The sequence below is a fragment of the Somniosus microcephalus genome, chromosome 15 (assembly GCF_052327205.1).
Source record: "Somniosus microcephalus isolate GS21.2 chromosome 15, FLI_Smic_1.0, whole genome shotgun sequence".
NCBI lineage: Eukaryota > Metazoa > Chordata > Chondrichthyes > Squaliformes > Somniosidae > Somniosus > Somniosus microcephalus.
In genome coordinates, this window is record NC_141001.1 from 34586214 (window position 1) to 34605319 (window position 19106).

The 19106-nt window shown below is 42.8% G+C and overlaps 1 protein-coding gene across 1 annotated transcript in view; it reads left to right on the forward strand.

The window, feature by feature from the left end:
- The window catches only part of syt12 (synaptotagmin XII), a 130575-nt gene that overhangs the window by 20515 nt on the left and 90954 nt on the right, over nt 1–19106 (forward strand). The window contains exons 3-4 of the mRNA XM_086007636.1: nt 2917–3110; nt 17413–17805. Of these exons, the coding sequence (XP_085863762.1) occupies nt 2917–3110; nt 17413–17805 (587 nt within the window). The remainder of the gene's footprint in view (nt 1–2916; nt 3111–17412; nt 17806–19106) is intronic.

Sequence of the window (19106 nt, forward strand, 5' to 3'; positions counted from 1 at the left end):
ATCAAAAGCCTTCTGAAAGTCCAAATGCACCACATCCACTGGTTCTCCCTTATCTATTTTACCAGTTACATCCTCAAAAAATTCCAGTAGATTAGTCAAGCACGAATTACCTTTTGTAAATCCATGTTGACTTTGTCCGATCCTGTCACTGTTTTCCAAGTGCTCTGCTATTACATCTTTTATAATGGACTCTAGCATTTTCCCCACTACCGATGTCAGGCTTACCGGTCTGTAATTCCCCGTTTTCTCTCTATCACCTTTTTTGAATAGTGGGGTAATATTAGCTACCCTCCAATCCATGGGACTGTTCCAGATTCCATCGAATGCTGGAAGATGATCAGCAAAGCATCAATTATTTCTAGGGCCACTTCCTTAAGTACCCTAGGATATAGATTATCAGGCCCTGGGGATTTATCGGCCTTCAATCCCATCAATTTCCCTAACACCATTTCCCTACAAATACTGATTTCTTTCAGTTCCTCCCTTTCATCGGACCCTATGTTCCCCGACATCTCTGGGAGGTTATTTGTGTCCTCCTTTGTGAAGACAGAACCAAAATATGTATTTAATTGGTCTGCCATTTCTTTGTTCCCCATTATAAATTCCCCTGATTCTGACTACAAGGGACCTACTCTTGACTTCACCAATCTTTTTCTCTTCACATATCTATAAAAGCTTTTACAGTCAGTTTTTATGTTCCCTGCAAGCTTACACTCATATTCTATTTTCCCTTTCTTAATTAATCCCTTTGTCCTCCTTTGTTGAATCCTAAACTGCTCCCAATCCTCAGGTTTACTGCTTTTTCTGGCCAATTTATATGTCCTCTCCTTGGATCTTATGCTATCCCTAATTTCCCTTGTTACCCACGGTTGAGTCACCTTTTTTGTTTTATTTTTATGCCAAACTGGGATGAACAAATTCTGTAGTTCATCCATGCGGTCTTTGAATGTTTGCCATTGCCTATCCACCGTCAACCCTTTGAGTGACATTCCCCAATCTATCCTACCCAACTCACGCCTCTGACCATCGTAGTTTTCTTTATTTAAATTTAGGACCCTAGTCTCTGAGTCGACTACTTCATTCTCCATCTTAATGAAGAATTCAATCATATTATGATCGCTCCGACCCAAGGGGCCTCGTACAACAAGATTGCTAATTAATCCTTTCTTGTTACATAATACCCAGTCTAAGATGACCTGATCTCTGGTTGGTTCCTCGACATATTGGTCCAGGAAACCATCCCTTAAACACTCCAGGAATTCCTCCTCCACAGTATTGTTACTAATTTGGTTAGCCCAATCTATATGTAGATTAAAATCACCCATGATGACTGCTGTGCCCTTATTGCACGCTTCTCTAATTTCCCTTTTAATGCTATTCCCAACCTCCACATTACTGTTTGGAGGTCTATATACCACTCCCACTAACGTTTTCTGCCCCTTGGTATTTCTCAGTTCTACCCATACAGATTCCACATCATCAGAGCTAATATCCTTCCTTACAATTGTGTTAATCCCTTCTTTAACCAGCAATGCTACCCCACCTCCCTTTACTTTTTGCCTATCTTTCCTCACCAAGGTTCTATATAAGCTTAACATAACTTCTGTTTTTGAATTCTGTTCCTCTAGAAATAACTCCCTGTGCTTTGTTTACACTTTTTATGGCTTTGTTAACCTGTGTTGCTACTTTTAATGATTTGTGTGTCTGTACCCCTAGATACCTTTGCATCTCCACCCCATTTATATTCTTATTTTCCAAGGAATATGTGGCCTCCTTATTCCTCCTCCCAAAGCACACCATCTCACACTTATCTATATTGAAATTAATTTGCCATTTACACGCCCATTCTGCAAGTTTGTTCATGTCACCTTGTATTTACATTTCTTCACATAATCAGTACTGTACTTGGAATAAGAGCTCAAAGAGGCCAAATCCTTTAGTGTCATTCAAGAGCCATTTGTGATAAGGAGACTATAGGCTTGTTCTACTGGATGGATGAGTTAAGATGGGTCTGCAATTATCGTGTGATCTTCTGAAGTCTAATATTTATAAAAAAGCAAAAGTATTATGGCGAATGATATGTTTACAGACTCCTGTTTAGTACACGGGGGGAAAGTTAATAACTGTTCTAAAAGCTAATTAATGATTTACTTCAATTAAAGGATTTATGCTTAATTATAACCCAGAGATCTACAATTCCTGCTTGGCTATCAATGAAGAAGAATACTGCATGGGGAGAGCACTATAGATATTAATAGCTTGTCTGATCTGTTTGATATAATTTGTTCTTTGTGGAAAAATCACTCAATTTAAGTGCTTTTTCTCTGTAGCCCGACTAGTTCCCCATTTTCTCAGGGGCGGGGCATGGGTGAGAGATAAGACAACCTTACTGTAGCTCCAATTCTCCAACCTACATGCACGGCTTCCTGCTGGGAGTGTGCAATCATGGTTCCACTCCAATATATTGGAATTAGCCTGCTGCTGAAGCTCATTTGGTTTTATTTTTATGGACTTCATTACAGCACCCATGGGTTTTTAATGTCCATAACGCCTTTATAGTTTACTCATTCTTTTGGAGCACTCACACCATCAATCTTTCATTCTCTTTTATTTATCATCTATCCCACTTATCTGTAAATGCAGCCTTGTAAACACCTGCTTAAAGTATTGCTCCTGTACACATCATCTGTCCCTGTAAATACAGTCCTGTAGTTTATACACTCAGCTGTGTCACCATAGTGCTGTTGGTATGCACTTGCTAACATGCCCCTGCAAGCACCTAACTTGCTGTATGGTCTTATAAGCCTCTGTTCACAGATCCTTTGCGAACATTCAGGTACAGTTGAGTGAACAAAGGATTTTCTTTGAGTGTCCATATTATTAACCATAGCAATGGTTTATTATTTCTTCCAACAGTGATCAAAAATCCACCGTCCTGGGAAATTGGAATCTATGGATCTGGAGTCCTGATTATCCTGATGATAGTTGCCGTGAATCTATGGAAACTGTGGAAATCTGGAAATTATCCTGCCCCCTCTCCTTTCCCAAACTATGATTACAGATACCTGGAACAGAAGTACGGAACTTCATACTCTGAGGTTAGGCAAAAGGTAAGCCTATCGATGCTCCGTTAATGGTAGACCTGATGGGGTAAATCTTCACCACACGGGCAGTAATCTGTGAAAGTGGATCGGACGCCCGTTATGCAACCCGTCTGATTTTCAGTCTGTTGCTCTTTCAAAAGGAATTAGATATATACTTGAAAAGCAAAAATTTTCAGGGCTATGGGGGAGAAACAGGGGAGAGGGTCTGTTTCAAAGAGCCAGCAGAGCTGTTTCAAAGAGCCGGCACAGGCACAATGGGCCGAATGGTCTCCTTCTGAGTTATAATTCTGTGATCTCTATAACGGGCGGTCAATGTAGTCATGAGGGGGCTGGGGGCACCCACACTGATACCCACACCCATTGGACACAAGTACCCCCTGCTAACAGCAACACAGTATTCAGAGCCAGCGCTCTGGTCTCCGCTTGCTGGGGCCCGGCCCTCACCCTTCTGACTCTGAGCTGGGAATGCTAGCACTGACCCAGAGGCTCGCTCCTAGCTTAATTAATATATCTTGTTTTCAGAAATGGTAGAAATTGGGATATTTGGCAGAGAGCTTCCATTCAAATGCCAACTCCAACTGCTTTTCAATCTCCATCTCAGCTGCCATCACTGGTTAGGTTTGTCATGCGGCAGACTCTGCTGAGAGCAGATGACAACAGGCACAGGTCGATACGGGTACACTTCCAATTTGTACCTTTCAGAGACTAAGCAAACACTAACAGGGGCAGAGTAATTCTGGTAAGGTCTGTGTGTGACTGTGGATCAAACAACAACAACAACTTGCATTTATATAGCGCCTTTAACATTGTTAAAAGCCCAAAGACGATTCACAGGAGCGTTATCAAACAAAATTCGACACCGAGCCAAATAATGGGACAGGTGACAAGGGGTAGGTTTTAAGCAGCGTTTTAAAGGAGGAGAGAGAAGTGGAGAGCTTTAGGGAGGGAATTCCAGAGGTTAGGATCTAGGCAGTTGAAGGCACGGCCGCCAATGGTGGAGCGAAAAAAGCCGGGGATGTGCACGAGGCCAGAATTGGAGGAACGCAGAGATCTTGGAGGTGTTATAGGACTGGAGGAGGTTACAGAGATAGAGAGGGGATCAGTATGATTGCCATCACTGGGGTGCGAGGATGTAACTGCCTCACAAATTGAGGGCACCTCGTCACATTTTCTTCCCCAATTTTTGCACCTTTTCATCTCTCTTCTCCCGAAGTTGGTGACTTAGGATTCCATCGGCACCGGTAATCCTTCAATTCCTGGCTCAAATGTAAATCATAACAATCGGGTCAAAATTCAACATCATTCCACCCTTTTTATGGGCCTAAAGTGGGCACAATGATAACCAATTTAGCAGGGCAGAAGCCCGCGTCTGATCTGTACAGGCATTTGGACCACTGCTAAATAGATCGGACCATGGCGGCTGCCTGAAATGAGCATGGCCACATTTCTATATTGAGGACTGTTGAATTCATTTGGACTAACGATGCGCAGGCTCTGACTAGTATTTCCGAGTCTTGAGCTGCCTACACTGCAGTTCTTAAAGGGACCGCTGAAGGCCGCTCAAACAAATGGCCCAAAAATGTACAGGAATTTGGGATATGTGGAGTTGAAAGTGTTGCTCCTGGCTCCACAAAAAAAATCTATGGACCACTGCTGGCCAGTCCTCACCTCCAACGCTCCCCCGAATCGCCTGTCACCCACCCCCCATAGATTGCCTTTCCATTCCCCCCTCCCCAGACTTATCTGTGGTCCTGCTGCTGGCTGATATTGGTTAGGCCCCGACAGGTGCCCGCAGCTTGCCTTCATTATTATGCTGAGCCCCGAGGATGATTTTAGGATGCCACCGGGATCACGCCCGGTTTGGGGGGCGCCAGCAAATCTAGGCCCCGGTGACTGCCAGCAGATAACTTGATGGTGGTGACCGCAAAAGAGTTTCTGCCTGATGTCCCTCAGCACAACACGGGAACTGATCTGTATAGCTCAGCACCGCACTATGCACTGCATATATCCACTGGGGTCAGGACAGCCAGAGCCACCCCCACCCACTATAGTTTTTAGAAATCTTAACCAAAGAGGAAGTCTCACAATCCTTACCTGTTAAAAATCAGACCATTAAAGCTAGTTGTTAACTTTAACTGCTAATCTCTGCTTATTTTCGTGAATGGGATAATCAACCGTGATGGTATTTGGTGCCGTAGAACTGTTGCGTGTGGACAAGAGTCAAGCACAGCTTCTCTCGATGAGCTATAAAAGCGTCTCGTGTCCTTATGAAATTTTCATGAATTATCTGGAAGCATTCAGGGATGATACCATGGGAATGGAAGACTTGCTGGTTAAAAAGCGAATGTTCCAGATGGCCTTCTGCTCATTCGGAGTGTCCCTTGAGCTTGTCAAAAGGTGCACCTGGCAGACCATGAGTGCTGACACAATTTATTAATACAGGGACTTCACCAGAAATGAACTGGCCGGGAAGAGTAATTGAACCCGACCGTGTGACAGCCCTGAATTAGCAAATACAGCCTGCTCACAATCTGAAGTCTGAGTGCCTACTCCCGTCAGTTAAGTAACAACACTGGCAGTACAATATAAATAGATTTAATTAACAGTGTCTGGGTTGTGAGGCAGTGATCCAGTGAGTGAGTTAGCTCACTGCCCTTTCACCTCTGAATCACAGATTTGAGCTCAGTCCTGGTTGATGGGATGAAAACCATCTGTCTCTGCTGACGGTATGTATCCTGTTAAATGAGTTTAGGTAGTCGCAATACATTTTCTAAATGGATAGCATAGGCCCAGCAGCACAACTGCCTAGAATTCAGCACTATCTGGAATATCTAATTCGAGGAGACCTTAGGAGCTTGATTTTAACTCCACTTGCTTGCCAGAAACCAGGCGGGGGGCGCAGTTAAAACTGATCGGGGGGCTTACCCACTCCTTTCTCACCGTTGATGTGGCCAACTGCAATTTAAAATTGCAGGCAACAAGGACGTCTGCCCCAAGCCGGTGGGGTCTTCTTTAAATATACAGATCGGGCCTCAATTATGTCATCGGGGCCCCCAATCTGCTATTTTAACCTGAGGCGGAGGAGAATAGTGAGGGCTTTCCCGCCAGACCAAACCTGCTGGGAACAGGGAGCCAGGGCCAGAAAAGCACCAGCAAGGTAAGCTTTTATAAAAAAATTGTGGTTCCTTGTGGACTAGGAGGAGGATCGCACATTTAGACAGCACAAGGAAACCTCAGGTTTCCCCCGCCCTGGGATTCCCCCCTCCACTCCCTGACCAGGATTCACGTCCTGGAGCACGTACCTTGTGTTGGGGATGGTTGCCCTGACCTCTCGGTTGTCACTTCCTGTCGACTTCCTGGCCGTTTTGATGGAGCAGTTGGCAAGCGCCATCTTAATGAGGCCTGGTCGTTAGTGTGCTGCCTCGAGGCACTTTATGCAACCATAAATATCTTTTAATATATCAAATCTCTATCTGGTTAAGAAAACTTTATTATATAATTTACGGAGCGGACAGACATTGAATACATTGGTGGTTTTTCCCTTCTGATTTGCATAATTTATGCAACTCATTCACCATAAATACATGATTCAAACATAAAATGACATAATTTAGAATTTGCTATGGACCTGGTTTAAGTTCGTAGTTCTGTGACTCATTGACACAGTCAATATTATACCAGCAGAAGCTCATTTTAACACTACAGCCTTAATGTTATGCGACCGCAGCAGTTAGAGGCTCGCCAATTTAGTTCTCCATTTAACAGGTCGGTGAAGGAACTAAAGCAGTTGGTGCATCACCTCTTACCAGTAATGCCACCTACCAGCATCGTTAACATTTATTTATAGCCCTCTAGAGTGCCAGACAATCACAGATCTAGATAATTAAACTAACACTGTGACAAATTATTAATAATACACAGCAACTGGGGCTGTACTTGTCACAGCATGTAATGTTCATCCCCCGCTAATGACAAAGTATTGAACATAATCCTGTGGAGAAGGAGAAAGGTCACCTCACGTAATGATGGGAAATATTAAAGTCTTGATGAAAATCTGTTTGATATACCATTTTTTTATTTGGGCAGGAGAGAGGGCCAGAACAGCAGTATATCAATTTCTATGATGATATCACACTTTAAATGACATAGTGGTACATTCCAGCATGGTTCAACATCATCGTATTACCACTGAAAGAAAAAGATTTGCCAGGCACTTTCTCTCAAAGACAGTGAAAGAAAAGCTTGCATTTATATAGCACCTTCCACGACCTCAGGACGTCCCAAAGCGCTTTACAGCCAATACTTTTGAAATGTACTCACTGTTGTAATGTAGGACACACGGCAGCCAATTTGCACATAGCAGGCTCCCACAAACAGCAATGTGGTAATGACCAGATCATCTGTTTAGTGATGTTGATTGAAAGGTAAATATTGGCCAGGACACCGAGGAGAACTCCCCTGCTCTTTTTCAAAATAGTGCTATGGGTTTTATAGAATCATAGAAGCATAGAATGGTTACAGCACAGAAGGTGGCCATTTGGCCCGTCGAGCTCTCCGCAAGAGCACTTGAGCTAGTCCCACTCCCCGCCCTTTCTCCATAGCCTTGCAATTTTTTTTCCTTCAGGTACTTATTCAATTCCCTTTCGAAAGCCACAACTGAGTCTGCCTCCTCCACTAAATTCAGGCAGTGCATTCCGGATCCTAACCACTCGATGCGTAAAAAAGTTTTTCCTCATATCGCCTTTGGTTCTTCAGCCAATCATATTAAATCTGTGTCCTCTGGTTCTCGACCCTTCTGTCAATGGAAACAGTTTCTCTCTATCTACTCTGTCTAGACCCCTCTTGATTTTGAACACCTCGATCAAATCTCCTCTCAACCTTCTCTGCTCTAAGGAGAACAACCTCAGTCTACCCACGTAACTGAAGTCCCTCATCCATGGAACCATTCTTGTAAATCTTTTCTGCACCCTCTCTAAGGCCTTCACATCCTTCCTAAAGTGCGGTGCCCAGAATTGGACACACTACTCCAGTTGAGGCCGAACCAGTGTTTTAAAAAGGTTCATCATAACTTCCTTCCTTTTCTACTCTATGCCTCTATTTATGAAGCCCAGGATCCCGTATGCTTTTATAACCGCTTTCTCAACCTGCCCTGCCACCTTCAATGATTTGTGCACATATACCCCTAGGTCTCACTATTCCTGCACCCACTATAGAATTGTACCCTTTAATTTATATTGCCTCTCCTCATTCTTCCTACCAGAATGTATCAATTTGCACTTTCCTGCATTAAATTTCATCTGCCACATGTCCGCCCATTCCACCAGCCTGTCTATGTCCTCTTGAAGTCTATCACTATCCTCCTCACTGTTCACTATACTTCCAAGTTTTGTGTCATCTGCAACTTTTGAAATGATGCCCTATTCACTCAGATCCAAGTCATTAATATATATCAAGAAAAGCAGTGGTCTTAGAACGGACCCCTGGGGAACACCACTGTATACCTTCCTCCAGTCCAAAAAACAACCCTTCACCACTACGCTCTGTTTCCTGTCGGTTAGACAATTTCATATCCATGCTGTCACTGTCCTTTTTATTCCATGGGCTTCAACTTTGCTGGCAAGCCTATTATGTGGCACTTTATCAAACGCCTTTTGGAAGTCCATGTAAACCACATCAACCACAATGTCCTCATCAACCCTCTCTGTTACCTCATCAAAAAACTCAATCAAGTTAGTTAAACACGATTTGCCTTTAACAAATCCGTGCTGGCTTTCTTTAATTAATCCACACTTGTCCAAGTGACTGTTAATTTTGTCCCGGATTTTTGTTTCTAAAAGATTCCCTACTACCGAGGTTAAACTGACTGGCCTGTAGTTGCTGGGTTTACCCTTACATCCTTTGTTGAACAAGGGTGTCACATTTGCTATTCTCCAGTCCTCTGGCACCACCTCTGTATCCAAGGAGGATTGGATGATTACGGCCAGTAACTCCGCAGTTTCCGCCTTTACTTCCCTCAGCATCCTAGGATGCATCCCATCCGGTCCTGGTGACTTATCTACTTTAAGTACAGCCAGCCTTTCAAGTACCTCCTCTTTATCACTTTTTAGCCCATCCAGTATCTCAACAACCACCTCTTTTACTATGACTTTGGCAGCATCTTCTTCCTTGGTAAAGACAGATGCAAAGTACTCATTTAGTACCTCAGCCATGCCCTCTGCCTCCATGCGTAGGTCTCCTTTTTGATCACTAATCAGCCCCACCCCTCCTCTTACTACTCGTTTACTATTTATATGCCGATGGAAGACTTTTGGATTCCCTTTTATGTTAGCTGCCAGTCTATTCTCATACTTTCACTTTGCCCATCTTATTTCCTTTTTCACTTCCCCTCTGAACTTTCTATATTTAGCCTGGCTCTCACTTGTATTCTCAACCTGACATCTGTCATAGGCACTCTTTTTCTGCTTCATCTTACTCTCTATCTCTTTTGTCATCCTGGGAGCTCTGGCTTTGGTTGCCCTACCTACCCCCTCGTGGGAATGTACCTCAACTGTACCCAAACCATCTCCACTTTAAAGGCAGCCCATTGCTCGATTTCAGTTTTGCCTGCCAATCTTTGATTCCAATTTATCCGGACCAGATCCATTCTCAACCATTGAAATCAGCCCTCCTCCAATTAAGTATTTTTACTCTAGATTGCTCCTTGTCCTTTTCCATTGCTAATCTAAACCTTATGATACGATGATCACTGTTCTCTAAATGGTCCCCTATTGACACTTGCTCCACTTGACCCACCTCATTCCCCAGAACCAGATCCAGCAATGCCTCCTTCCTTGTTGGGCCGGAAAAGTACTGATCAAGAAAGTTCTCCTGAACACACTTCAGAAATTCCTCCCCTCCTCTGCCCTTTACACTATTACTATCCCAGTCTATATTAGGATAGTTGAAGTCCCCCATTATCACTACTCTATAGTCCTTGCACCTCTCTGTAATTTCCCTACAAATTTGCTCCTCTATATCCTTCCCACTAGTTGGTGGCCTATAGAATACACCTAGTAGTGTAATGGCACCTCTACTGTTTATCAACTCTAACCAAATAGATTCTGTCCTTGACCCCTCCAGGACTTCCTCTCTCTCCAGCACTGTAATATTCTCCTTAATCAATACTGCCACCCCACCTCCTTTCTATCCTTCCGTTTCTTTCCTGAACACCTTATATCCAGGAATATTTAGTACCCAATCCTGCCCTTTTTTGAGCCAGGTCTCTGTTATTGCCACGACATCATATTCCCATGTGGCTATTTGCGCCTGCAGCTCACCAACCTTATTTACCACACTTTCTGCATTTACACACATGCACTGTAAACCTATCTTAGACCTTCTTGCTATTCACAATATATATTAATGATCTAGACGAGGGAACTAGATGTAATATCTCCAAGTTTGCAGACGGCACAAAGCTGGGTGGGCGTGTGTGCTGTGAGGAGGATGCCGAGAAACTCCAGTATGATTTGGACAGGTTGGGTGATTGGGCAGATGCATGGCAAATGCAGTATAATGTGGATAAATGCGAGGTTATCCACTTTGGTGGCAAAAACAGGAAGGCAGATTATTAGCTGAACGGCAATAGATTGGGAGAAGGGGAAGTGCAACGAGACCTGGGTGCCCTTGTGCACCAGTCGCTGAAGGTAAGCATGCAGGTGCAGCAGGCGGTTAAGAAGGCAAATGGTATGTTGGCCTTCATAGCAAGAGGATTCGAGTACAGGAACAAGGATGCCTTGCTCCAGTTGTACAGGGCTTTGGTGAGACCACACCTTGAGTATTGTGTGCAGTTTTGGTCGCCTTATCTGAGGAAGGATGTTCTTGCCATGGAGGGAGTGCAGCGAAGATTCACCAGACTGATACCTGGGATGGCAGGAATGACGTATGAGGAGAGATTGGGTCGATTGGGCTTATAGTCGCTGGAGTTTAGAAGAATGAGAGGGGATCCCATTGAAACTTATAAAATTCTAACAGGACTAGACAGACTAGATGCAGGAAGAATGTTCCCGATGGCGGGGGTGTCCAGAACCAGGGGTCACAGTCTAAGGATAAGGGGTAAGCCATTTAGGACAGAGATGAGGAGGAATTTCTTCATCCAGAGAGTGGTGAACCTGTGGCATTCTCTACCACAGAAGGCAGTTGAGGCCAATTCATTAAATATATTCAAGAAGGAGTTCGATATATTTCTTAAGGCTAAAGGGATCAACAGATATGGGGAGAAAGCAGGGACAGGGTACTGAATTTGGATGAATAGCCATGATCTCATTAAATGGAGGAGCAGGCTCGAGGGGCCGAATGGCCTACTCCTGCTCCTATCTTCTATGTTTATATGTTTCTATTCTCTTTTAGTCTGATCCCACCTAATAATTCTTACTCTAGTGCTATCTGTCACACCCAATCTTTTGTGCACCTTGTTTCTCCTTTCTGATGCGACATCCTGGTGCCCATCCAGCTGAGAGGGCAGATGGGGCCTAAGTTTAACATCTCATCTGAAAGACAGCACCCCCGACAGTGCAGCACTCCCTTAGTACTGCACTGAAGTGTCAACCTAGATGTTGTGCTCAAGTCTCTGGGGTGGGAGTGGGACTTGAACCCACAACCTACTGACTCAGGGGCAACAGTGCTCCTTTAATTAACTTATAGACCTATAGTAATCCAATATCACAGTCTTGGCTGGGATCAACTTAACAATATAACAGTAAAATTCATGGTATGTACCGGGCAGCTATCCTTTGCGGTTTATATTGCAATGCAAGGGATAACGGCCATACATTTCTGATATGTTTATAACTTGGATGGTGTTAGTATGAAGACATACAACCTATTTGCTCAGGTTGCTACATTAACACAGAATCATAGAATCTTACAACACAGAAGGAGGCCATTCAGCCCATCATGCATGTGCCGGCTCTTTAAAAGACAAATCCAGTTCGTCCCACTCCCCCGCTCTTTTCCCATGGCTCTGCAGATTTTTCCTTTTCAAGAATATATCCAATTCCCTTTTGAAAATTACCCTTTCACGCAGTGCATTCTGGATCATTAACAAATCGCTTTGTAAAAAGAATGACAATGATCTTAAATCTGTGTCCTTTTGTTACCAACCCTTTTGCCATTAGAAAAAGTTTCTCCTTATTTACTCTAACAAAACCCCTCACAATTCTGAACATCTCTATTAAATCTCCCCTTAACCTTCTCTTCTCTCAGAAGATCAATCCCAGATTCTCTAGTCTCTCCACATAACTGAACTCCCTGATCTCTGGTATCATTCTGGTAAATCTGCTCTGTGCCCTCTCCAAGGTCTTGACATCCTTCCTAAAGTGCAATAAAGTAGTAACTTTCAAAAGGGAATTGGATATATACTTGAAAAAGAACAATTTGCAGGGCTATGGAGAAAGAGCAAGGGTGCCAGATCGCTCTTTCAAAGTATCTATTTAATTACCAACTTATCAAGGTCAGAGAATTACCTTATGCAGTCTGACCGATCAATCACCCTCCATCAAGATTAGAATTTCACTTAAAACTGAACAAACACATCTATAAACTTTAGTCATTCTGTTAAGTTGATGTCTGTATGCTCTCCACATCTACTTTTAATTAAAAGTTAACAAAGTGCATGTTATTATTGAAAGAGTTGTCCCAAACCCTTGGGTACTCAAGCTCATTAGTGAGCGGCCAAGCCTAAGCAGGAAAGTCTTCTGATTGAATCTTCCATTTATCGGTGTCTCCTGAGAGTCAAATTGAGTCAACTGTATCTACCAGTATCTTTATAGAGATTTGAATGCTATATTGTTGGACTTGTTGCAACTCTTTCTACAGTACCATTGCCATTGTACAGAATGCTTAAGATGATGAATACACAAAGCATTGCCTGAGTTATCCAATCTACCTATCCGAATACGCCACAGATTGAGCCCTCTTAACATGGCAATACACTGTACGATAAATTAAATATTTGCTGAAATATGTAAACAAAAAGAGAGTTTCAAAATGTCTCAAAGGATGTAAAATGGTTGATTTATTAATCTAAGAAAACGTCCCAAGTCCTTTATTTTACAAGTCAACGGTGAGTCTTCACCACTCTTTCTGTGGCCAGGGGGATAGAGGAGTCTAAAAATCCCCTTGGTCACAGTCACTGGCATTGACTGCAGCTAACCTTTGATCTTTTCTCCTGCTTGTAAATAATGTCATTGAATCATATAAATTATATAAATTATGGTGTAAAGCAAGAATGTTCACACGCATCTTCTACTGAACGGCTCATGTGTCTCTCTCTGGGTTAGTTCCCTTCCCTTTATTTCAGTAATGTATTTCAGTTGTTTATTTGCTCCACTTCCTTGTTGTTCTCCAGTGGTGCTGTTCTCTCAGAGCGTTGACAGAGAGCCAGCTACAAGGGCATCTGTCAAGGGCAATCTGTAGCTATACACTGTGTGTGAACTACCTGTGATGATTCATTCTCCAGTTTTCCAATTAGGTAATGGCCAACCTCAACTTAGTGCTGATTGTACAATCAAGACTGGGGAATCTTCAGGTTTAGGATGAAGGATGGTAGAAGAAGTCAAAGGCCTTGGGTAGTGCTACATATGAGAGAAACATGTGTGGAATGGGTGCAGTGCAGATTTGCCAGAATGGTACTGGGGCAAAAATGGTTATATTATGAGGACAGGTTGCATAGACTAGGCTTGTATTCCCTTGAGTATAGAAGATTAAGGAGTGATCTAATTGAGGTGTTTAAGATGATTAAAGAATTTGATAGGGTAGATAGAGAAAAACTATTTCCTCTGTTGGGGGAATCTAGATCAAGGGGGCCTAACCTTAAAATTAGAGCTAGGCAGTTCAGGTATCATAGAATCAAAGAATGGTTACAGCACGAAAGAAGGCCATTCAGCCCGTCGAGCTCGTGCTGACTCTCAGCTAGTCCCATTCCCCCGCCCTTTCCTCGAAGCCCTGCAATTTTTTTTCCTTCAGATACTTAGCCAACTCCCTTTTGAAAGATAAGATTGAGTCTGCCTCCACCACCCTTTCAGGCAGTGCATCCCAGATCTTAACCACTCGCTGCGGAAAAAGGTTTTTTGCTTACATCGCCTTTGGTTCTTTTGCCAATCACCTTATGATGTCAGAAAGCACTTCTTCACACAAAGGGTAGTGGAAATCTGACACTCTCTCCCTCAAAAAACTGCTGAGGCTGGGTCAATTGAAAATGTAAAAACCGAGATTGATAGCTTTTTGTTAGGCAAGGGTATCAAGGGTTACAGAACTAAGGCAGATAGATAGAGTTAAAATACAGATTTGCCATGATCCAATTGAATGGCAGAACAGCCTCGAGGGTGCTGAATTGCCTACTCTTGTTCCTACGTACATATGTTGGATCTTAATGCACATTTACTCATTTGCTAACAGTGTGACTGATCTGCAGTTTCACCTTTTGAAGTGGGTCTGTCTGAATACTCTATTACCAGACTACAAAAGTAACATAAAGCATAATGAGCCATCTGCTAATTTTTTTGTAGCATGTCAGGCCTTTAAATGCCTGGTGACAACAGTAACAGTGTGACTGAGCACCACAATGGGGCTAATCCTACTGTAGATAAAGACTCCTATCCCACATCAGAAACATTTTCAATCAATTATTTCTTTGAACCCAAGTTATGATAAATTGCTTTTGTAAAAGGACGATATGGATTGCCTGTTACAAAAGCCATCTGACATAACTAGCATTCGAAGACACGAGATAATAACATGATCGATTTCTCACTCGAAATGGAGAGCGAAGAAATTGACTCAGAGACTAAGGTCCTGAATTTAAACAAGGGGAATTATGATGCCATGAGACGGGAACTGAGTAGGTCTGATTGGACAACGTTCCTGGGAGGACTGGAGGTAGATAAACAATGGCAAACATTTAAAGATAGAATGACAAAATTGCAAAAATTGTTTATACCAATCTGGCATAAAAGGAAATCTAAAAAGGTGACTCAACCGTGGATAACAGGGGAAATTAGAGACAGCATAAAATCCAAAGATAGGGCGTATAAAATAGCCAAAAAAAGCGCCAGAGCGGAAGATTGGGAACAGTTTAAGATAGAGCAAAGGAGGGCAAAGGGCATGATCAAGAGGGGCAAAATAGCTTACGAAAACAAGCTGGCGGAAAATATAAAAACTAACTCCAAAAGCTTTTATAAATATATCAAAAGGAAAAGACTGGTGAAAACCAAAGTTGGTCCATTGCAGTCAGATACGGGGGAATATATAATGGGAAATAAGGAAATGGCAGATCAACTAAATGCATACTTTGGGTCAGTCTTTACGAAGGAAGACACAAAAAACCTCCCTGGGATATCGGGAAAAATAGGGACATTGGCAAAGGAGGAACTGACGCAAATCAATATCTCTAAGGATATGGTGTTAAGGAAGCTAAAGGGATTGAAGGTGGACAAATCCCCAGGGCCTGATAACATGCATCCTAGGGTACTGAAGGAGGTGGCCCTAGAGATAGCGGATGCACTAAGGATGATTTTTCAGAATTCATTAGACTCGGGAACAGTGCCGATGGATTGGAGGGTAGCTAACGTTACCCCACTATTCAAAAAGGGGGGTAGGGAAAAAGCAGGTAATTACAGACCTGTAAGCCTTACATCAGTTGTGGGCAAAATGCTGGAGTCCATCATTAAGGATGAAATAGCGGAGCACTTAGCAAATGGGGACAGGATAGGACAGAGTCAACATGGATTTACAAAGGGTAAATCGTGCTTGACTAATCTATTGGAATTTTTTGAGGGAGTAACTGGTAGAATAGATGGGGGAGAGCCAGTAGATGTGGTGTACCTGGACTTCCAAAAGGCCTTCGATAAGGTCCCACATAAAAGATTAGCATGGAAAATTGAGGCTCATGGGATAAAGGGGAAAGTTTTGGTGTGGATAGGGAACTGGCTGTCAGATAGAAAACAGAGAGTTGGAATAAACGGCTCATTTTCTGAATGGCAGGCAGTAACAAGTGGGGTACCACAGGGATCTGTCCTGGGCCCCCAGCTGTTCACAATTTACATTAATGACCTGGATCAGGGAGTCGGATGCAGCATTTCCAAATTTGCAGACGACACTAAACTAGGAGGGGGGGTGGGCTCAGAGGAAGAGACCAGGAAGCTCCAGAGCGATTTGGACAGACTGGGCGATTGGGCGGATAAATGGCAGATGCACTATAATGTGGACAAGTGCGAAGTTATCCACCTTGGGTGCAGGAACGGGAGGGCAAATTATTATTTAAATGGCAATAGATTGGGAGAGGGGGAAGTACAGAGAGACCTGGGTGTTCTTGTACACCAGTCACTGAAGGCGAGCATGCAGGTGCAACAGGCGGTCAAGAAGGCAAACGGTATGCTGGCCTTCATAGCAAAAGGGTTAGAATACAGGAACAGGGATACCTTGCTGCAGCTGTACAGGGCACTGGTGAGACCACACCTCGAGTACTGTGTACAGTTTTGGTCGCCTCATCTGAGGAAGGATGTTCTTGCCATGGAGGGGGTGCAGCGGCGATTCACCAGGCTGATACCAGGAATGGCGGGAATGACCTATGAGGAGAGACTATGTAGTTTAGGGATGTACACACTGGAGTTTAGAAGATTGAGAGGGGACCTCATAGAAGTGTATAAAATTCTGACAGGTCTAGACAGACTGGATGCAGAAGGAATGTTTCCCTTGGCGGGTGAGAACAGAACTAGAGGACATAATTTAAGGATAAGGGCTAAACCATTTAGGACAGAGATGAGGGGGAATTTCTTCACTCAGAGAGTGGTGAACCTGTGGAACTCATTGCCACAGAGGGCAGTGTACGCCAGCTCATTAAATATATTTAAGAGGGAATTAGATATATTTCTACGGGCAAAAGGGGTTAAGGGTTACGGAGAGAAGGCGGGGACGGGATACTGAATTAAAGGATCAGCCATGATCTCATCGAATGGCGGAGCAGGCACGAAGGGCCGAATGGCCTACTCCTGCTCCTATCTTCTATGTATCTATGTATCTATGTATAATAATCTATCAAAAATATTTTTGCAGTAGGACCTTTATCTGCAGTGTTTCGCTGTTTGTATCAACAAATTACTGGTGTTATCCATGGTTATGGGCCTGTGAATATTTGAATGCAGCTACTTGATCTATTAAGCCAATTTCAGATTGTGAAATCAAATGCTCATAACAGTCACTTGTCTTGAACTGCAAATAGAAATATGCATCAGCACTTGAGTTGATTTTTTTCCCCTTCATCTCTCCTCAGAGAACAGCAGCTTCAAGTTACAAAAAGCCCACAGAGAAAGGTTTTCCCAGCCACCAATTGAGCCTCAGGATAGACGAAACATATGAAACCATCAACGAGCTCGGGACTCTGGAACTGATGACTAAGGATGTGGAGTTGACATCTTACGGACCCATGAAAAGATCTGTATCTACAGACTCACTGAATTCCATATCTTCCATTGGTAATAACTTTGGCCATGACTTCACTGTGGGGCAGATTGAGATGTGCTTGGAGTATGATATAAACTTAAACACCTTGCACGTCACTCTGGTACAAGGGAAAGATTTGCTCGAGAAAGAAGATGTCAATTTTGAATCTTGCTTCGTGCGCATCAGCTTGTTGCCAGATGAGCAGATTGTTGGGATTTCTCGGGTAAGTTAGATGAATTTTTACTTTTACACTTGACTGTGCAGGGATGAGGGTTCTGTGGATGATGATTTGATCCCTCAAATCAGACAGCAGACAGTAAAACTCTGCTGTTCCATTCGAGGACAAACTGTAAAATTTTTCTCATGGGGCTGTGTTTTCCATGCAGCATGGACCACAATGGGTTGGGTTATTGAGTGCCTGACTGAAAAAGTAGAAGGAGGGTTTTCAGCTAATGGAGGCCGAGAAACAAAATGGCACCATAGATCATAACATGCACTCCACAGACCATGTGATGAAGTCAACCAATCACAGAAGCCATCGTAATGATAATAACTAGACAATATGTTGTTGTTGATTGATTATTATTCTTCTGTTCAACCTAGTCCTTGATTAGACTGTTTTGTGATGTGCTTTACCTGGGTGTCAATCGTTATTGCCTTATTTAGTCTTAGGTAAGATAAAAATTTTGTTTGTTTTGAATTAAGTGCCAATGATAGAATTTCGTCACTGGTATAGCTACAATATGTCATCTTATTTAACAAAAAGGTTCAATTCTGTGGATCATTAAATATAAAATATTCTTATTTGAATATTTTAAAAGTTCATAGCGGTCTACAAGAAATCTAATTTCCCAGGAAGGGACTCATGAGTCTGTAAGCACAGTCCCAGAAGTGAGAGATGTATAACGGGCAGCTGAATCTGCATTGCCCATTTTACACTATTGCCCCAAGTCAAGATCAACATAGAAACATAGAAACATAGCAGGAGTAGGCCATTCGGCCCTTTGAGCCTGCTCCGCCATTCAATGTGATCATGGCTGAACATGTGGAATGGACTCCAGGATAACTCTGAGATCATTTAAGAAACAATTAGCTGCCATAATAATGGGGGGGGGGGGTCTTTAGATGGATGAATTAAGATGGCTCAAATGACCTCTCTCATCCATAATTATCTTTAACAGAGGAGGAGCAATATAGAGACAGAAGCCACATGAACAATAGCAGAGCCAGGAAACAGCAGCAGATATTGAAGCAATATAAGAACCAACAGTAAATTATAAATATTATATTGGAACTCGATATAAAAAATCCTTTGTGCAAAAATGATGTGGATTTGGTGTGGGCTAAAAGCTTTTTTTTGCTCCCGTATTTTTATATTATTTATATTATTTTAAGTTAAGTTCCAATAAATATATTCCTTCTTCAACATCAAACAGTACAGTACCAGTTTGGGAGAAAGGCTGAATCGGATTCAGAATTAATCCAGATTCCTATCCCTATAGATTCTATAGACTCTGGAACAGT